This window comes from Scyliorhinus torazame, chromosome 12, assembly GCF_047496885.1.
Source record: "Scyliorhinus torazame isolate Kashiwa2021f chromosome 12, sScyTor2.1, whole genome shotgun sequence".
Lineage (NCBI taxonomy): Eukaryota > Metazoa > Chordata > Chondrichthyes > Carcharhiniformes > Scyliorhinidae > Scyliorhinus > Scyliorhinus torazame.
Window position 1 is genome coordinate 36,159,851 of NC_092718.1, and position 20,426 is coordinate 36,180,276.

Here is a 20,426-nt window from a genome sequence, read left to right on the forward strand (position 1 = left end):
ACATTCTCCCCGTGTCTGCGTGGGTCTCACCCCCACAACCCAAAGCTGTGCAGAGTAGGTGGATTGGCCACGCTAAATTGCCCCTTAATTGGACATTTTTTTGGACTGGACTCGTTACGATTTACTGGTCCAGAGACCCAGACTAAGGCTGTGGGGATACAAATTCTAATCCCACCTTGAAAGCTGGGGGAATTTAAATTGAATTAATTAATACAGCTGACCCAATATCTGTGTGGGTCTCACCCCCACATCCCAAAGATATGAAAGGTAGGTGGATTGGCCACGCTAAATTGCCCCTTAATTGTAAAAAAAATGAATTGGGTACTTTAAATATAAAATAAAAGAAAAAAAAATGTAAAGTTGGATTAAAAAGCTGGTTTCAGTAATGCCGACCATAGAACTCATTTGGTTCAATCATGTATTTCGGTGGAGCGGGCGGGAAAGAGATTGTACCATCTTAACCCTGGCTGGCTTATTTGTAAGTCCAGACCCACAGTCATTGACTCTTAACTCTTCATTTGGCGAGCTGGTACTGAGATGATGGGCCAAATGGCCTCCTACTGCACCGAAACAATTCTGTGATTCCCGTTAATTGTCTTCTGAAATAGCCTGACAAGCTCCTCAGTTCAACTGCTATTAGGGATGGGCAATAAATGCTGGCCTTGCCAGCGATGCTCACATCGCAAGAACAAGTTAAGATAAACCTCCTCAGAGGCACTGAAAACTGTGGATGCAAGAAGTCTGAAGCGAAATGTCTATGAGAAGCATCTTGAGAAAAGCTATCAAAAATTGGTTTTAAAAGCTGAAGCAGCGAGTGCCATTTATATATTTTTTATATTGTTTTAAATGGCCTGTGGTCACACAGTGAATGAAAGCATGCTTATTGCCAGTAACTTGCCTTCGGTTTACAATTCAATGTTAATCAGAAAATTCAACAGTAGTTGTTAATCATGTTTGAATCTCTGGAATAAATGTACTTTTATGCTCTTTCAGAATAACCGTATCAAAACCTCAAAGTACAACGTTGTCACATTTCTACCTATTAACCTGTTTGAGCAGTTCCAGCGAGTTGCCAACGCGTATTTTCTGTTCCTGTTGCTCTTACAGGTTAGTGATCCTAATATTCAAAAGAACACAAGTGGGGCACATGTGTAATTGGTATCACGTGACTGTAGTTACATATATATAGCCCACAGCTTAACTAACATTTCTTTGACAATTAAGAATTCAAAATGACACTTTTATTAAATATTAGAGGTGATTCATTTCATCTCATGAAGCCAGCCCTTAGCTGCTGTTAGCATCAATCGCACTGATTTATCAGGGTTTTTTTGTATGTTTAAGTAACTCCTATAACGCATTGCGTGTCAGACTGAACTTGACAAATAGCACCATTTAAAATCTGATTTAAGAAATTAGCAAGTCCACCGCCACTTGCGAAGTGAGTACCTCCGTATCGGTAGTGATTAGTGAGTCCTTCACCAGATCGTAAAGTGCAGAGGTGGCCACACACTCTGAACCTTAGAGCCGCATACGATAGTCTTCAGACATTCGAGAGCCACAAGACGCAGACAAGCGATACAGATGCATTTTTATTACTATTGCACCTATTTCGGGGAGGAAATATATTTAGCAAAATTGTAAGTGCAAATGGCACAAAAAGTATATGGTTGGAATTTTATGGCCGTCCCTGCCGGCGCAATCTTCTGGTCCCGCCAATGGTGAAACCCTGCCGAAGGTTTCCTGGTGGCGAGGGGCGCATACAATGGCGTTGACAGCGACGGGACCCGAAAATAATGCCGCTGCGAAACGTGTCGTGGGGGGCATGAACCCTCCCCCAACCCATGTGTGTCAGCTCGCTTACTAATGTAACGTATATGTTGTATTATTGTAGTGAGCGCAGGGATGAGAGATTTTCACAAAATGGTAGGTTTCTGACATTGGGGTTTTGGAAATCTGCCATTTGACTCTTTGGGCGGTATTCTCTGAACCCGTCCATTGCTGCCCCTCTGCAAGTCAGAACGGAGAATTTGGCATTCCAGCCAAAACTCCATTCACGTTCAGCGGCACCGGAGAATCACAGCCGCGGGCGAGCAAGGTCGAACATTTTCAGCTAAACCTGTTTCTGACCTTCAGTTTCAGTGGTAACTGCTGCTTTCACCCTTCGGCAAGCTATGTGGGTTTCCAGCTCGCTTTCAAAAATATTTGGAAATTGCAGGGGTTGGGGAAATTTGGGTTAATAGAGCATTTTGGTTGGTACTGGCAATCGAGTGCCCTGTGCAAGTGTTGGCGGGGGATATGGGGGGGGGGGGAATCCTGGGCTGAGGGGGTGGGGGGGGGGGGAATCAGGGGTCGCTTTGGGGACTCAACCTCTTGCTACACTGCAGAGTTCCGGCGAGCGGAGCTCCTCAGTGCACAAAATGGGGCTATGGGCAGCCTCGCCCACACATTCCCAGCTGCGGACTCTTATCTAGCACGAGTGCCTTTTTATGGCATTGTGTTTCTCGGTGCTGCGAGCGACAGCAGCTAAACATGCTCACGATAGGACTTTGTTCCCATTTAGATAAATCCCGTCCTAAATGTTTACACGTACTATTTTATTTAGTTCAATTTTTATTTCACCAGTTTCAAGTTTCCCTTCTGTTTGTAGTTACTTTTTGTGTGCTAAAGTTGCGGATTTGTCCTGTTAGTTTGAAGTCAGTTCAAATTAGTAACAATCTGATTTTATGACCACAGAAAGCCTGTGAATGATCAGAAATGAACTGTGTTTATATGGAATGGACAGCACAGGTGCTGAGTGGTCTTATTCTAACTGGTCCACACTAATGTTTATGCTCGTGTGAGCCTATTTAACAACAGTTTGTTAACATTTTGTATTCAGCATAATAATGTTCCTGCGGGGCAACTTGTAGTAAAAATGTACTGCTAAGCAAAGTATAAATTGTAAAAAGAGTTACACTTTACTCCTGTTAAAGCAGTCACTTCATTCAGATTACTGGACAATTTAATGTTTTTTTAATACTTTAAACGTCTGTTGGTAATTACATTGCTTAACTCAAACCTTGGAGGGTCATTGATTTGTTTTGTAAGAGATTACTGCAACACCAGGCGTATATTAAGCTAAATTTCAGAACTATGCACTTGTGAATTTGTAATCTCGATTCTCGTTGAATTTTTTCCAGCTCATTCCACACATCTCCTCACTGTCCTGGTTTACCACCATAGTGCCTTTAGTGTTGGTATTAACCATCACCGCCGTCAAAGATGCTACAGATGATTTTGTAAGTACTTAATGAATTCTGATTCAGTGCTGTTCAGTTGCACTAATTCACATTTGCTACTTGAGACTGTCAGAGGTTAGAGACACCGAGAGAAAATGCTCCCCGACGTGAGTTTTTTGCCACTGGCGCCAAATTTTCTCCTTCACCGTTGCTCTGCCTTAGGCAGTGCGGCATGAGGTAATTTGCTAATACACGGTAGAGTATGTTCATCTGTACCCCGTACTCCTTTCATTAGTTCCACTTCATTCGAATCAACTGGATCACTTCAAGTGAGTTCTCCATCAACTCAGAACTTTAAATAAATGCTCTGCTTAGTTACTCTTAGTATACAAATGATGGCCTTGTAGCTTGCACGTATATGAGGAGGAACCAATTAATAAATGTACAACACATAAACATATTGTTACGGTACCGGATCATACCCCAATTTATATCAGGAAACCGACAAGACCCCAAATTTGTTTTTCAATTTATAAAACTGTGTAGAAACGATACTTTGCCCTCGGAGTGATTCCACTGACAAATAGGGATCTTTTTATATTTAAACAAACTTTATTAAACACCGGAGTAACTGCATTAACATCACAGAAAATAGCTTTCCAATTAACAGTTGAACAATTCTTAAAATAAAAGGAAACACTTACACTACTAACTTATACCATCTCTATCTCCAATTAAACAAAGCCCATTACAGATCAAAAGCCACTGGTAAATAAAGTTAGCAAACACAGAGTTTCTCTATTGTGTAGAGATTTCTTGGAAAGACTGCTTGGAGAGAGAGACCCTTTCAGGAACAGCCTGCAGATCCTTCGGTCTTTGTCCGACTCCTGCTCAACCTGACTGGATTTGGCAAAACTGCTGCTCAACTTAAAACCTTCTAGCAGACTGCCAGACCTATATCGAACTGCAAAACTACATGATGTGGAGATGCCGGCGTTGGACTGGGGTGGGCACAGTAAGAAGTCTTACAACACTAGGTTAAGGTCCAACAGGTTTATTGGAATCACCAGCTTTCGGAACATAGCTCCTTCATCAGATGACCTGATCACTCACTCAATGAAGGCGCTATGCTCCGAAAGCTAGTGATTCCAGACTTCTGTGAAAAACTGCAGACAGACCTGTCCTTTCCATTAATTGCATCATCTTTATCCCACTCAGACCCCATGACATGCTTACCTAAGTCTGAACACAATGTCCCAAATTATCTAGTTTCCAGGGAATCTCCAACAATCATAACAAAGTTCCATTGGTCATCTCTTTGTAAACAAATACATAGAATCATAGGATAGAATCATTGAATCGCCACAGTGGAGAAGGATGGCATTCGGCCCATTGGGTCTGCACCGACACTCCGAAAAAACACTCTACCTTGGCCAACGCCCCAGCCCACCCTGCCCTATCCCTGTAACCTAACCTTTTCATCCCTGGACACGAAGGGGAAATTTAGCAAGGCAAATGCACTTAACGTGCACGTCTTTGGACTGTGGGAGGAAACCGGACCTACTCTCGGCTAGAAAAAAGTCTGCAGCAAAGATATCAGGAAAGACAAAATATGTAGAATGCATCAGCCATTTTTGTAAGAAAGATACACTTCAATTATATTTGATGACATGGAAGTTTTGGCAGCACTGACAAGACACTCTCTGCCTAGTTCATCCATATTAATAGTCAGGTTCTCCTGGATGTAACAAATCGCTTCTGATAATTATTGTAATGAATGATAATCTCACTTTTACAATCTTAATTGCAGCCACAGCAGGCACACCGCCTGTATGTTAAACCAGGATTTTAAAAATATTACGTATTATACCTTAACTCCGGCTTTTAATAACATTACTGAAACAGATAGATATAATACATTTCCTACAATGTGCTGTATATTTTTTGGTTTCCATTACATTTTTCGTAGAGTTTATCTAGTAACATGGATGATATTAATTGGTGGCAGCCAATCTTTCAGAGCTGAAGAGCCAGGAAGAAAAATGTAATCTGTTAAAAAAGTATGGGCCAATTTTCATTTTCATTCATTCATGGGATATGGATGATGCTGGCCGGGCCGGCAACTCCCCTTGATTGGAGTGGCTTGCTGGGCTATTCTGAGGTAAGAATGACAGATTCCGTTCCCTCAAGGACATTACTGAACCAGATGGAGTTTTGCATCAATGGTTTCTTGGTCATCATTAGACTTCTAATTCCAGGGGTTTTTATTTTAAATTGAACTCAAATTTCACCATCTGAAATGGTGCGATTCGGACCCACGTCCCCAGAGCATTACCCGGGCCTTCTCCGTTCTGGGGTCAATTACCAATAGGCTGGAGTAATGTTGACATCCAAACCTTATTTTAAATGGGCAAAGGAGCTGAGGGGCACCAAACAGGCATCTCGATGCAACTCCTCATGTTGCCACTTGAAGCATGTAAATTTGACGGTCTCCTCAGTTCCATCAATAAATCAATCAATCAATCATGCATGTAGGGTTGCAACTGATTTTGACCAGAAATTGCAGGCTGGCTCCTATTAATGTCATAGCACTCTAATTTCTTCATAAAATGGGCTCTATTGTTGGAAACCGATAAGACACATTAGCTAAATGGTGGTAGGCACCTTCCAAATGGGAGCTGGTCGCATCACCAGTGTTACTTGAACAATAAGGCTACTGACTCCCATGTTGTGGCCTTTACTGCCCAGTTAACCCCATGCGAAGCATGTGAAAATTCACCCCAGTGCATTATCGCTGGCACTGGCTGGAGAGATGGGTTCAGTAAGAAGTGGTTGTGGAATTGGACTGGCAAACAGGCGGTTGAGAGTTCAAATCTCTCTCCAGCCAATTGGGGAATGGAACTAAATTAAGCTGCCAATTTTTGCTCACTGGGTGACTGCACTCAATTGTGATTGGGCTGCTGCAAAAAACTACTTGGCTTCAATTCATTTAACAAACGTTTTACTTAGAACATATAGTGTAGAAGGAGGCCATTCGGCCCATCGGGTCTGCACCGACCCACTTAAGCCCTCACTTCCACCCTATCCCCGTCACCCAATAACCCCTCCTAACCTTTTTGGTCACTAAGGGCAATTTATCATGGCCAATCCATCTAACCTGCACGTCTTTGGACTGTGGGAGGAAATCGGAGCACCTGTAGGAAACCCACGCAACACGGGGAGAACGTGCAGACTCCGCACAAACAGTGACCCAGCAGGGAATCGAACCTGGGACTCTGGCGCTGTGAAGCCACAGTGCTATCCACTTGTGCTACCATGCTGCCTATGTCTTGTAGTACAGAACTTGAGTATTTCTGCAAAAAGAGACATGCTGTCAAAGCTTTTCATCTTGCACACATCAGGCCAGACATAAAAATACCAAATTTCAAAGGGAACAACAATTTATATTCTATGAGAAAATGGTGCTGATTGGTTGAAAGGCATTACACCTTTTTAAATTAAACAAAAGCACCTGGGACAATGTTTAGCTGGTGCAATCTCCATGGCAACACCTTGACCAATCAGAATCTACTTGCAAACCAAAGAGCACTTTTTTCTCATGCGGTATAAATTGTTGCTCCCTTTGAAAATTTGGTATTTTTGTATCTGTGCTGATGAGGCCATGGTGAAATATTTTGACCGCATGCCTCCTTTTCCGGCAATACTAAAGGCCTTGTCTTAAAAATTCAAAGATGGAGAATATTTGAGAAAATAAATCACTCTTCTTATCAAAAAGGACCTTTAGTATTTGTTCAATGACAGCTTTTCTGTGACAATTATTCTTTCTTCCTTTTCAGTTTCGCTACAAGAGTGATAATCAGGTCAACAACCGACAGTCTCAGGTGCTTATTGATGGCAAGTAAGTATAATATACATTTTCAATCTGCAGAGTTGAGTATAGATTTGAATGATCTCGTCTTATGCTGAAGTTTCAATGATAAATTTCTGCTTTAATGCTTCCAAAACTTGTATCATATACACGGTTTTTATAAATGGGGATGTAAAATTGACTTAACATATTGGGTGCGATCGAACCAAATTGGCCATGATGTGGAGATGCCGGTGTTGGACCGGTGTGGGCACAGTAAGAAGTCTCACAATACCAGGTTAAAGTCCAGCAGGTAGTGATTCCAAATAAACCTGTGAACCAAATTGGAACAGAGTCCTGTCACGAGCGTGTTTAGCTGGGTGCTTCCCGACGCTATCTATCAAGACTCTGTTTCAATTTGGGGCCTCAGTGGAAACGTCCTCTCGAGGCCACACTCAGTCCTATTTTCTGCACTGAGGAGCTCCGCATGGCGAAACTCCCCTGTGCAGGTGGAGATCGGCACGCCATTTTTAAATGGCGACCCAATCTCTTAACACCCCGACATGACCCCTGAACTCCCCCAAGCATCAAATCACCTGTTGATGGAGTCCGCGGGGGGGGGGGGGGGGGGGGGGCCTGCACCCCAGCTCACATGTGCAGAGTACCCGTGGCTCAAGCCTTGGTGTGGGACAAATGCAAGCCTGGCACCTTGACACTGCCAACCTTGCACCCTGTCAGCACCCCTGCCAGCTGGCAGCACCGCCTGGGCACCTTGGTAGTGCCAGGCTGGCACCCAGGTCGCACTTCCAAGGTGCCAGGCTGGCAGTGCCAGTGTACCAGTGCCAGGAAGCCCAGGTAGCACCAGGAGTGCCAGGGTGCCACCCTGACCAGAGAGCAACCACAAGTGCAGTTCCGTTTGGACCCCAGCTACATGCCCTTTGGGCAGGGTGGTACCCAGGCACTGCTGGTGTCACCTAGGTACACTGGCAGTGAGAGGCTGGCAACTTGGCAGGGCCACCTGCGTGCCTTCCTGGCACTGCCAAGGTGCCCAGGGTGCACTGCCAGCTGACAGGAGCACTGCCATGGTGACAGATTGGCAATGCCAAGGTGCCAAGCTGACATTTTTTGCGTGTGAGGGCGATTAGGCCGGGATTGCCCCCGGTGGGTGTTGGGGGGTGTGGCGGAAGCCAGGGGACCCTCGCATGTTGTGTTTGGGCTGGGGGAAGGTCGGGAATTGTTTTGGGCGGGGTCCTCCGAGATCGACACACCATTTAAAAATGGTATCCCGACCTCTCGCTACAAGGGTCAGTTCTAGCGAGCCTTTGTAAAAAACAGGGCTATGTGGGGCCTCGGCCATGCGTTTCCCGTTTCGGCCCCTATTCAACACGAGTAACATTGAATAGCCACGTGTTTCTCGGCGCTGCGAGTGCCCGGAAACACGCGGCTAAATGTGTTCGCTCGGGAACTTTGTTCCCTTTTGGCAAGATCGCACCCAATGTTATTTTTTAAAATAAATTTAGAGTATCCAATTAATTTTTTCCAATTAAGGGGCAATTTAGCGTGGCCAATCCACCTGGCTTGCACGTCTTTGGGTTGTGGGGGCAAAACCTACGCAAACATGGAGAGAATGTGCAAACACCACACGGGCAGTGACCCAGAGCCGGGATCGAACCTGAGACCTCGCCGCCGTGAGGCAACAGGGCTAACCCACTGCGCAACCGTGCTGCTCCTATGACCAATGTTATAGTGAGCATCCACAGAAAGCTATCTGTTGTTGATCCACTTCAATTGGGAACTCCCTTTATGATGAATGTCAAAATTGTTATATATTATATTTTAATTTTGTGGCAGTATTGTTATTAAAAGCCCGAGTTAAGGTATGTATTTGTTGCAGTAATATTATTAAAGAACCTAGGTTAAGGTATCCAGTCTGTCTGTTAAAGCTGTAATTAAGAAGTTCTAAAAGGTTAGGTCATGATTGATTCTAACCATTTATTTGTTTATATTTAAAGCGCTAATACAACCTCCCCCTGACCTTCACGGGTAGGGTTCAGTCAGAAAAAATTAATATCCTCTAAAGGTTCCAATTTTGTTTCAGTGCTTCCAATTTTCTTTGTGAAAGTCAGGAAACTGTTATATTCTTTTATTTGGACGGGTAAGACCTCATGGATTCGCAGGGTGTTTTTGCAAAGGGAAAGGCAGTCCGGGGGGGGGGGGGGGGGGGTCTATTATTTTATTGTTGGGCTGTGAATATTGAGAGAGTGCGGGGGTGGTGCAGGGGCCGGAGTCTGTGTGGGGGCGAATGGAGGGAGGTGCCTGTAGAGGCTGCAGTTTCAGAGCGTTGGTTAGGGCTCCTCTCCCATTCTCCCCGGCGAAATGGACTTCCAGTCCCGTGGTGGTGGCCATCTTGAGAACTTGGAGGCAGTTTAGGCAGCTGGGTGCTATGTCATTGTTGGTCCCAATCTGTGAGATTCATCGTTTTGTACCGGCGGCCTTGGACCCGTTGTTTGGAACATGGAGAGAGGAGGGGTTGGAGCGGTTTGGAGATTTGTTTGTAGATGGGAAGTTCGCCGATTTTGAGGAGTGGGTGGGTAAGTACCACTTCTGAGAGCTAGTCTGTTTCGGTATTATCAGGTATGCATCTTTGCACACAAGATTTCTTCCTTCCCCTTGGCGCCTCTGCCCTCGCTGATGGATGGGGTTCTTTCGGTGGTGGATGTAGGGAAAGGGAAGATGTCAGACATGTATAGTCAGCTCATGTCGATGGAGCAGGTTTCGCTGGATGAGGTTAAGAGGGAGTGGGTGAGGGATCTGGGCCAGGTGTTTCGGGGGGGGGGGGGCGGATTGTGGAGTAAGGCTCTACAAAGAGTCAATTCCAACTCCTGATGTGCTAGGCTGAGGCTGATTCAGTTTAAAGTGGTTCACAGTGTACATCTGACCAGGGCACGGATGAGTGGGTTCTTCCCGGGAGTAGATGATAGATGCAAGCAGTGTTCTAAGGTTGGCACGCCATATGCACGTATTCTGGTCTTGTTCCAATCTTTTAGACTTTTGGGTCTCCTTCTTCAGCACCATGTTGGGAATCCTTGGTATTGAGTTGGAGCCTTGCCCTTTGGTGGTTTTCTTTCGGTTTCATATTTACCAGAGCTGCACGATGGGGGCGATGGCAGATGCCCTGGCCTTCGCCTTGCTAATATCCCGAAAACAGCTGTTGTTTCGATGGAAGTTCATAAGATATAGGAGCAGAATTAGGCCATTCGGCCCATCTTTGCCTTTGGTCCCGCCGAGTGCCCCGGCGTGGTTAAGTGACCTGATGGAGTTCTTACATTTACAAAGAATTATATGGAGAGGGTCGATAGAAGGGTTCTATTTGAGATAGCAGCCATTCATTTTCTACCGTCAGATGTTAGGGGTGGGGGGTGGCTTGGTCTTTGTTCTTTTTCAGTTTGGTTTTGGCAGAATGGAGGAGTTGAAATATTGTAATTCTTGGTTGAATATGGTTGTGATGGTGTTATATTTGAAAATCTTTTCTTGATAAAAGTATATATATTTTTTTAATTTATAAGGATAATGGAACATTGTTATGATTGCTGGAGATTCCCTGGAGAGTAGATAATTTATGAGCGGTTGCATTTAGTTCTTGCTAAGTTGGGTCTTGTGACATCTTCGTGGGATGCAAATGATGTCATTAATGGGAGGTGCCAGGTCTGTCAGTAGTATTGTAGTTTGGCATAGGATTTGAGTCTTGACAAGACAGAAGGATTTAAGTTGAACAGCATGGAACGGCACTTCTGGGAGTGTCCCGGGGAATTGGAGGCCCATAGATACACACCCTTTTGGCAGGATGGTACACTGGTACTGCTGGTGCGTCCTAGGACCCTGGCACTGCCAGCCTGGCACCCTGACACTGCCAGCCTGGCACACTGACATTGCCACCAAGGTGCTAGCCTGGCACTGCCAAGATGCCCAGGTAGCACCTCTTGCTGGCAGGGGCTCTGCCAGAGTACCGGGTTGGCACTGCTAAGGTGCCAAGATGGCATTTTCTGCGTGGTGGTAATCCGACCGAGGTGTACTGTGCGGGTGTTGGCGGCGGAGGGGGGGGGCCATTAAAAAACAGCGTCCCAATCTCTCGCTACATTGAGGAGTTCCGGCGAGTGGAGCTCCTCAGTGAACAAAACGGGGCTATGTACGTTCTCAGCCGCACGTTCGCCTCTGAGGTCCCCTATCTACCGTGAGTGCTGTTTCTAGTGTGTTTCTCGGCGTGCAAGCACCAGGAAACATGCGGCTAAATGCCCTTGCAATGGGACTTTGTTCGCATTTAGCTAAATCCCACCCATAGTCCCTTTTTGGGGCCATGGGGAGTTTCTCCCTGGTTAAGCTTTTCATCACTAGGGAACTAAACCCATTGACCATACTGGCACCTCTGAGATAAGGCCACCATTTTGAAAGTGGGCTTGTGGGACCCCCATAGCCCCCTCCCATGTGCAATGTCCTCCTCCCCCCCCCCCCCCCCCCCCACACACACACACACATACACACACACCCCAGTGATGATGGCCTGCTATGGGGGTCACTGAGTTTCCCCCCTTTTGAGGCCATACCATGCCCCTTTCAGGCCCGACCCTTCCATGACCCCCATCCTTCACCCCTCCTAACCTACCAGCGACCCCTTCATACCCACCCTGCACTTCCCCGCCCATCATACAGCTCCTCCACCCTCCTTTCATGGGCATGGCTCCCACAGCCCTGATCCTTAGCAGTGCCACCCTGACAATGGGGCATTCTGGCACTGGAACCCAGGCAGTGCTCGTGCCGGCTTTGTAGTGTCACCCAGGCATCTTCACAATGCCAGGGTAACGGTGCCAGTACCAAGGAGCTACCGCTTCATTTGTACAGAATGTAGCAACTGAATGTGTATTTTAGAGGAATACGGATGAACATTTTAGGAATTCCCCAGAATTCGGACAAAAATTCCCACTTGACTTATGAGCCTGTCTTGGTTTCGACATTGACGGAGCTGGTGTACTTCCTGTCATGAGTGGTATACGGTGCTTCCCTGAGTCATTCCAAAAGCAGTATGTTTACAGATTTGGTACGTTAGAAAACCATTGACATCTAAGATGTTAATTTTGCAGCATCTGGCTGCAGCTGAGCAGAGTCCTATCCTGTTCCCTCACCACAAATTCAGCAGTTGGAGATTACCGATTGATAACTGCCAAACAATTGAGGGATGGAGATTAGGATCAAGGCCACAGCAATTAAAAATAGATAGGTTTGTCACAAATGTGAGCGGTTGGCAGAAGGGCAAAACAAACTTGAAAGCCGGATGTCGACGGGATGGTTTGATAAGCGAGGAGTGAGTTGTTTCAGTGGGGCAACCCATAAGTTCGGGCTTCCTCACATGCATGTGACTCTTCCTTTCATTCACTCTCTTCCTCCCCCCTCCCCCCCCCCCCCCCACCCCCAATGAAGTCAGCCTGACTGACAAAGCAGAGAGCAGGCTGCAATTGGGGGTGTACAGGGCCTGCAGCTGCTCGTGCAAGTATGGTGGAACGATGAAGGGAGAGAAGTGCCTGATGTCCAATTCCCTGACTCGTTCTGGTGGGAGCTGTGGGCTCCAATTCGAGGGAAGGGAGATAAGCACTCTTGGTCCACAAGCAGTGCTATAAAGGGACTTTACTTCTCCCTGAAGTTGTCCTCTCATCCCATAAGGTCCCAGGTTTCTTGAGGCCTGGAATTCAAGCCAGCCACCTGAAACTTCTAAGGCCATTAAATATGAAGCTGCCAGCCTCATTAAGTTTAAATGGACAAGCAGGCGTCCTGAAATTGTTTGACTACCAGCTTCCTGTCCCGCCTGCTAAAACCAGAAGAGAGTGAATTGGAGGCTGTTTGAGGTTTTTAAAATGTTAACATTTCACCTGACCCCAAGTCATCCAAATTTGGGAATAGGGTGTCATGGTCACACCCTTATCAAGCACTCTCCTCCACACAGGAATAAACTTCCATTTGGAGATTATTACAAAGTTAATTCATTTGTTTTTGTGCCCTGTTTTTAGTACGTCTAAGTCTTTTTGCCTAAATTCCAGCAGGTGCTATTTTAACACAGTCAAGTCATTTCTTCCAATCAGTTTAAACGACACTGTGAATACATGCACTAAAAATAATGCGGTGAGGGGAATTGAACCTGTCAGTGGGACAAATGGGAATAGGTCACATTTCGAGAACTTGTGCAGTTGTAGATATTGGAGCTTTTGCGACCGGGAGCGGCATTGCCACTGGGGAAAGTGAGAGAGGCGCATGTACCCAACATCAACAGATTTTAAAATACAGACAGAAGATTCCGGAAATACTCAGCAGGTCAGGCAGCGCCTGTGGACAGAGAAGCAGAGTCAACTTTGTTTCTCTCCACAGACGTTGCCGGACCCGCTGTGTATTTCCAGCGTTTTCTCTTTCTCGTATCAATTTCCACACCTGCAGTTTTTCACTTTTAGAGCAACCTTTTTTGGCCTTGATTGTGTCCTCATCTTCGAAATCTAGATTTACCTCAGACCCTGACGCAGACCCCCCACCCCCACCCCCACCCCCACCCCCGCAGCACGCTGGCCATCCAGATCAAGATGCCTGGTTGGGCCACAAGCTATCGATCAGACATAGATGTTTTGAACTATTTTTCAGAAACAGCAACAACCTTATAAATCTGCCAAATAAGTTGTCAGTGGGTGATTGGACAGCAGATTTCAAACTGTTGGCTTTTATCATATTCTCTTCATGAATGAAACAATGTTTGACCATGTTTTTCTGCCAGATAGTTGTACCTACTTCACAGTCTGTTAAAAGAAAACAAAAATGCAAATGTTCCTGTGTGCATGCGTGGTACTGTTTAAGCAGGCCCAGCGAGTCTGCACTGAACCTCCGAAAGAGCACCCACCCAGGCCCCATCCCGGTAACCCCACCTAACCTTTTGGACACTAAGGGGCAATTGATCATGGCCAATCCACCTAACCTGCACATCTTTGGACTATGGGAGGAAACCAGAGCACCTGGATGAAACTCACACAGACACAGAGTGGACCATCACACTCCACACAGGCAGTCACCTGAGGTCGGAATCGATCCCGGGTCCCTGGCGCTGGAAGGCAGCTGTGCTAACCACTGTGCCACCCTGTTTTCGAAGCTGGAGTTGGTAAATGGTTGAGTTTAAACTTGTCCAGTAAAAAACGCTCAATGTTGTCTCACATGACGCTGCTTCACTTTCACATAATTAATAAAGTAGTGTCGCTATATCTGTTTAACGTTGCCACTATCACTTTAACATCATTTGCCACAGATGTCCTCTTCTGTGGCCTGCCTGGTCACATGAACTTTCCCACAGTGCTTCCGCCCTCGGTCCCTCTTCTCCCTGTTGCTGGCGTTGCCGACCCCTGCTCTTGTCCCTGCCTCCCAACCCCTTTTTCTATCTCAGTCGATGGGGTTCTTCAATTGCTGCTGTTCTGGCTACTGGCTTCCATTCTGAACCCGCACTGAAGTCCGTTGCTCCATCTAGTGGCAGAACTTGGTCAGGGGATATTAGCTGCTATCCGCACTGACCACATTCTGCCACTAGATGTGGCTTGGTCAATCTAAAACAGTGTTTTTCAAACTTTTTAATCCCGGGACCCACTTTTACAAACGGGCCGACCTTCGAGACCCACGCCGGACATCCTTCCCGATCCATGCCGGCCGACCTTTGCGACCCACCTCGACCAACCTTCGTGACCCACGTCGGATGGCCTTCACGACCCATGCCGGCCGACCTTTATAACACACCATTTTCGCTTACCTTTAATGTCACAGGTGAAACTGCTTGGTCCTCACGTTTTCACTCCAATCAGGTTCACAGGACAAGAGAGCAATGCACATATCAGGTGCAGAGTTCAGCCACTTCCTTTTAGTCGTCCTCATCTTTGTTAGGACGGAAAATCCAAACTCACACATGTAGGTCGTTGTGCAGGGCGATAGCAACAAAATGCTTGTTTTACTCAGCACTGGATACGCCTCTGAGGCGCTACTCCAGAATGCTGACAGCCTCCTGGACTTCTGGCGTGTTTTTAATGTGCTGGCACAGGTGAGATGCAGAAGTTTAGTCTCTTCATTTAGAGTCAGCTGTAAGTTAATAATTGACTCTGGGGTCTCACTCTAAAGGATTTTTCGCCCACTGCTTCTCTTTCAAAATCTGAATCTTCTCCTCTAGAAAGTAGCGACAAAAAATAATGATCAGCGCGGCCAGATAGGACTGAATAAGGCTTGCCTTATTAACAAACCTGTTTTCTTCAATGTGCCATAGCATTGTGAGGAACATATAGTAGTTTTGGATTTGTACTCGCACTTGCTAAACTTTCGGTGACTTTTGGAAAGCCTCTATTCCTTCCCAGTGCTGAAAGCAATCATCATCCTTCCCTTGAAATTTGTGGTTCAGTTCATTTAGAATTGAAAGGATGTCTGTAAGGTAAGACATAGTTAGCATCCAACTCTCATTTTCCAGTACTTTCCTGCACATAACACACATGGGCTTTGCATCCTGATTTGCATTGGCACAATTAACAAAGCCATACCTCAAGAAATCATCTTTATACTGCTTTGTTACCGATTTCAGTTTCTCCAGAGACCCTGGGGCTCCGTATACAGCTCACACTAGCACTGCTTTGTCTTTCCATGGACTCTCCTGCGCAACTCATATTCGCACTGCTTTGTCCTGCCGTGTACTCTTCTGTGCAGCTCTCTCCAACAGATTCAGCTGTGAAATCCTGGCCGATTTGTGTCTCTGGCCCTCTCTTCCTTATAACAAAGCGGCCCATCTTCAGTTCTTCACAGTCCTGTTGCTTGCTTTCTCCCAGCTAGAAAATTGAGGAATCTTTCCTCTGTGATGTCGCACCAAAAGCAGGGATGAACAGGGCATATAATGTTGGTGTATGTGCAGGGCGCGTGACCTGTTCTCTTCCACCATTTCTAGTGGGAGGACTGCATCGTTCACATTTAAAACCCAGTTGCAGTCGGCATTTTCAACTTAAAAGCCGGTCGCGGCCATTGGGTGCTTCTCCCGCAATCGGGAACGCCGTGACCGATCGCTCCGTGACCCTCCTGACACCTGCCCGCAACCCACCCGCGGGTCGCAATCTGCAGTTTGAAAAACTGTGATCTAAAAGCACTGTACTGGAGGGGAGTATAATTTTAAAACAGTTTAGATTGTAATTTGGATTCCTTTTATTTCAGTGATGTATTTTATTTTGCAAGTTATTCCAGCTAGGTGTGCACCGGCTGTTAATGTATGGTACATTATTTCAGCATCTTTCTGGATGTGAAATCTCTGACAGAATGTACCTCGACTTTAACAGTGATTCCTGTGGGAACCTATGATTCAGATAAATTAAAGTTGCAATATTCAGGAATGCAACCACAACTTTAATTGAGGACAGACGGGCAGCAGAGGCGCAGTGGTTAGCACTGCTGCCTCACGATGCCGAGGTCCCAGGTTCGATCCCGGCTCTGGGTCACTGTCCGTGTGGAGTTCTCCCTGTGTTTGCGTGGGTTTCCCCCCACAACTCAAAGATGTGCAAGCCAGGTGGATTGGCTATGCTAAATTGTCCCTTAATTGGAAAAAATGAATTGGGTACTCTAAATTTACAAAAATAAAAATTGCCCCTTAATTGGAAAAAAAAATGGAGGACTTACCATGATCAGATAGGCAGCATGATTGATAGTTGTAAAATAGTTCTGTGTTGAACAAAGGGCATTTTATTGCACAGTCTTTTTGCCCATTGAAACTTGTAGAGAAAGTTGCAAAATATGTTTTGTTTTTCTAACAAGGGCCATATTATTCTGATAATTGATGGAATTTGTGTTCTTGAAACAAGGGCATTACTGGCATCCTTATTTGCCCGAAGAGTATTGAGAGGAAGCCATGTAGTGTGGGACTGGAGCTATGTGGGTAAGATCAGCTTTGGCAGATGGGTGCCTCTTGAAGGATATGAGAGCAGAGATGGCTAAGAGGAGACTGTGATAGAGGGTGTTTAAAATCATAAACGTTTAGATAGGGTTAAAGAAAGAGAAACTGTACATATGGATGGTGCATAGAGGTATGGAGGGTGCGTGGACATATGGATGGTGCATGGAGGTATGGAGGGTGCACAGACACATGGATGGGGTATGGAGGGTGCATGGACATATGGATGGTTATCACCACAATCATCAAGGTTATTGTTTAACCGGGACTAGTTCGAGATACTGTTACACTAGTTGCCGTGAACCTGCCATTCTGCTCTCAGAACTCTGGACAGATGTTTAACTACCTGGAAACCTTCAAAATTACACTGGTGAAATTGCAAGCCATCTTGGAACTTAAGTAGGCAACCTACAATAGAATAGCTAAGCGAGGCTAACACCACGGGGAGCGAAACACAATTGCAAATATCACTGGGGTATTAATTGCATTTCTGTGTGTTCACCCACCCATTTGACAATTAAGCTCAATGACTCTACACTGTAACATTTCCTTTGTTAAATGATGTTGAACACTTGAGCAAGAATGCGCCTTTTTATTCAGGCATTTCAACCAGGTGGCACCAGTTTGTGAACATTCTATTAATTGTACTAATGAAGAATCAATGAAATGACTGGGCTCGAATGGTCTCCTTTGCACCGTAGTTGGTGTAAGGTGAAGGGAACTAAACTGTCCATGTTGTGACCTAATTGGCACTAAAGTTGTCAGTCACATTGTGACCACACTGACGCCTTGTGTAGGAATTTCAATCACAGGGGAATAGGTGGCATGGAGGTTTGAGTTCCATTCCGGGGAACAAGTTGCTAAAGGATGCCACTGGAGCCAATCTTTTTCTTTTAGAGTGCCCAATTCATTTTTTTCCAATTAAGAGGCAATTTAACGTGGCCAATCCACCTACCCTGCACATCTTTGGGTTGTGGGGGCGAAACCCACGCAAACACGGGGAGAATGTGCAAACTCCACATGGACAATGACCCTGAGCCGGGATCGAACCTGGGACCTGGCGCCGTGAGGCAGCAGTGCTATCCACTGTGCCACCATGCTGCCCTGCTGGAGCTAATCTTTACTCAGCCTTGCATTTATTTACATAGAGAAATATTACAAGCATACACTTCCTAACTAAACACACCACGGTTTTAAAAATTGTCTCTTTATATGTGCTCAAATCAAGCCCCAATTAATACCCTCCACCTGCATGTAAGTAAGCACATTTAATATACGGTTATAGCATAAATTGTTTGTTTCTGGAAGGTAAAAGGTATGTCCAAATAGAGCCCACAATGTTGCGTTGAAGTATCTTGTCCTCTTAATTCATGTCCTACCCAACATGGCTGTGCAACACAAAATTACTGCTAATTTGGCCCGATTATGGCAGTCCCACTCAGTGAATACAGGAAGAAATGAGAAGGATTCCAGGCGCGCGGACATGCTGGGTAGCAGGCCTGCCTAAGGGCTCCTAGGGGCACTGTTTCTAAAATTTAAAAATAAAGATGAAAACACGAAACCTTTCTTCAGCCTTCACCCCCCCCTCCCCCATACACACTCCCAATACCCCTTTCATGCCAATCGATGCCACCTCATACCCCCATCCAACCCAGTGTACTCCATACCCTCTATGCCACCCATGCCCTTCCACCCACACCCCATGCCCTTTCTAGGCCCTATCCCAATGCAATGCCAACTCACAACCTCGTACCCACCAACCTTTGCCCTTACACCTACCATGCCAATGCACCTAGTACTCCACCATGGGCAAACCTCAGAATCTGTGCAGAATTGAGATAAAATAAAGTTACATAAAATAAAGTTTGAAGCATCCATTGCAGACTTCATTGTATTGAAAGAAAACACTCATTCATAAAAACCTATTTACTGCATTTACATTCCTTCAGCTAAATAACCTTTTAACAACAAACAATTCAAGTGCGCAAACCCTTTTAACAACAAGCAATGGAATTCATAGTCCCACAACAAAGAGTCTGGAACCACTCGTAGCTGTCAATCAAATTAAAATGGCAGGCACCTAATCGTGATTGTGGATGGTTTTGAAATCAGTCATGCAGCGCTAACCCGTAATGGAAGCCTTCATGCTGTGTCAACAGCCAGAGTGAAATAGCAAGGACATTTTTTTTTTCTAACACTCCAGGAATTTTATTGCAAATATTTAAAGGGAAGGACTCTTGTATGCCTTGACAGTGTGACAGCTCCCTTTGACAGATGCATCTGACAGTTTTGACAGTTGATTTTGACAGGTTCAATGAGCTTGATAGTAATGTGTTTATGTCCTTTTTACACCCATTTATGTATACTTTTAACTGTTCCAAAGAGCACCAGACCTCCACCAAGAGGCACCTTACCTCCCCTAATGGTGGCCTAAGACTATATCCGTACCTGTTCAAATGGGTGCAACAGCTATCCAAACAAATCTACTAAGTTCAGACCTGCCCCGAGCTGGTCTAATCCGCACACGCTGGGTTTCCTGGCCTACCAAAATCCAACCTCAGTCGTGGTAACTGATGATTGAAATGGCCAGCTGCCTCCATAAACCACAAACGCACAAAACACCGCCGACCCCAGTTCCACCCTCTCCATGTCAGAGAGCCAGTCCATCGTGGTGAAAATCTGGGCCCAGGTTTACCCGGCCTAGCTTGATGCTGACAGTGGGGGCCTGCTGCAGTCAGGATCGAAAGCAGGATAAGGCAGCAGCAGGGCCACCTACCCATCCACCTCAGATTCCTTTCGCAGCTGCAGGTGCCCAGGGATCCCCGCAACAGTGGTAGCCTAGCTGCAAAAGCCATTTTCACTTTTAAATTCAACAAGGTTGGAGAGAGCGCACCTTCATTTTGAAGCACTCTCTCCCTTACTTACCTCCTATGGTAGCCTGCTGCGTATTTTAAGGTGGAAGGCCTCTGATTGACCCTCCAGCATTAAGAACTTACCCACCATGCTTAGCTTACCTGGCCAGCGAGCTCACGCTTTTGGGTATTAGTTTGGTCCGGGGGAAATCACGAGTCACAGTTCTGGTCGCCTCATTTTAGGAAGGATGTGGAAGCTCTGGAAAAGGTGCAAAGAAGATTTACCAGGATGTTGCCTGGAATGGAGAGTAGGTCTTACGAGGAAAGGTTGAGGGTGCTAGGCCTTTTCTCATTAGAGCAGAGAAGGATGAGGGGCGACTTGATAGAGGTTTATAAGATGATCAGGGGAATAGATAGAGTAGACAGTCAGAGACTTTTTCCCCAGGTGGAACACACCATTACAAGGGGACATAAATTTAAGGTGAAAGGTGGAAGATATAGGAGGGATATCAGAGGTAGGTTCTTTA

At 45.8% G+C, this 20,426-nt stretch overlaps 1 protein-coding gene across 1 annotated transcript in view; it reads left to right on the top strand.

The window, feature by feature from the left end:
- Positions 1 to 20,426, top strand: part of LOC140387321 (phospholipid-transporting ATPase ID-like) — a 207,143-nt gene that overhangs the window by 27,870 nt on the left and 158,847 nt on the right. Inside the window, exons 3-5 of the mRNA XM_072470249.1 lie at positions 994 to 1,107; positions 3,183 to 3,281; positions 7,058 to 7,119. Of these exons, the coding sequence (XP_072326350.1) occupies positions 994 to 1,107; positions 3,183 to 3,281; positions 7,058 to 7,119 (275 nt within the window). The remainder of the gene's footprint in view (positions 1 to 993; positions 1,108 to 3,182; positions 3,282 to 7,057; positions 7,120 to 20,426) is intronic.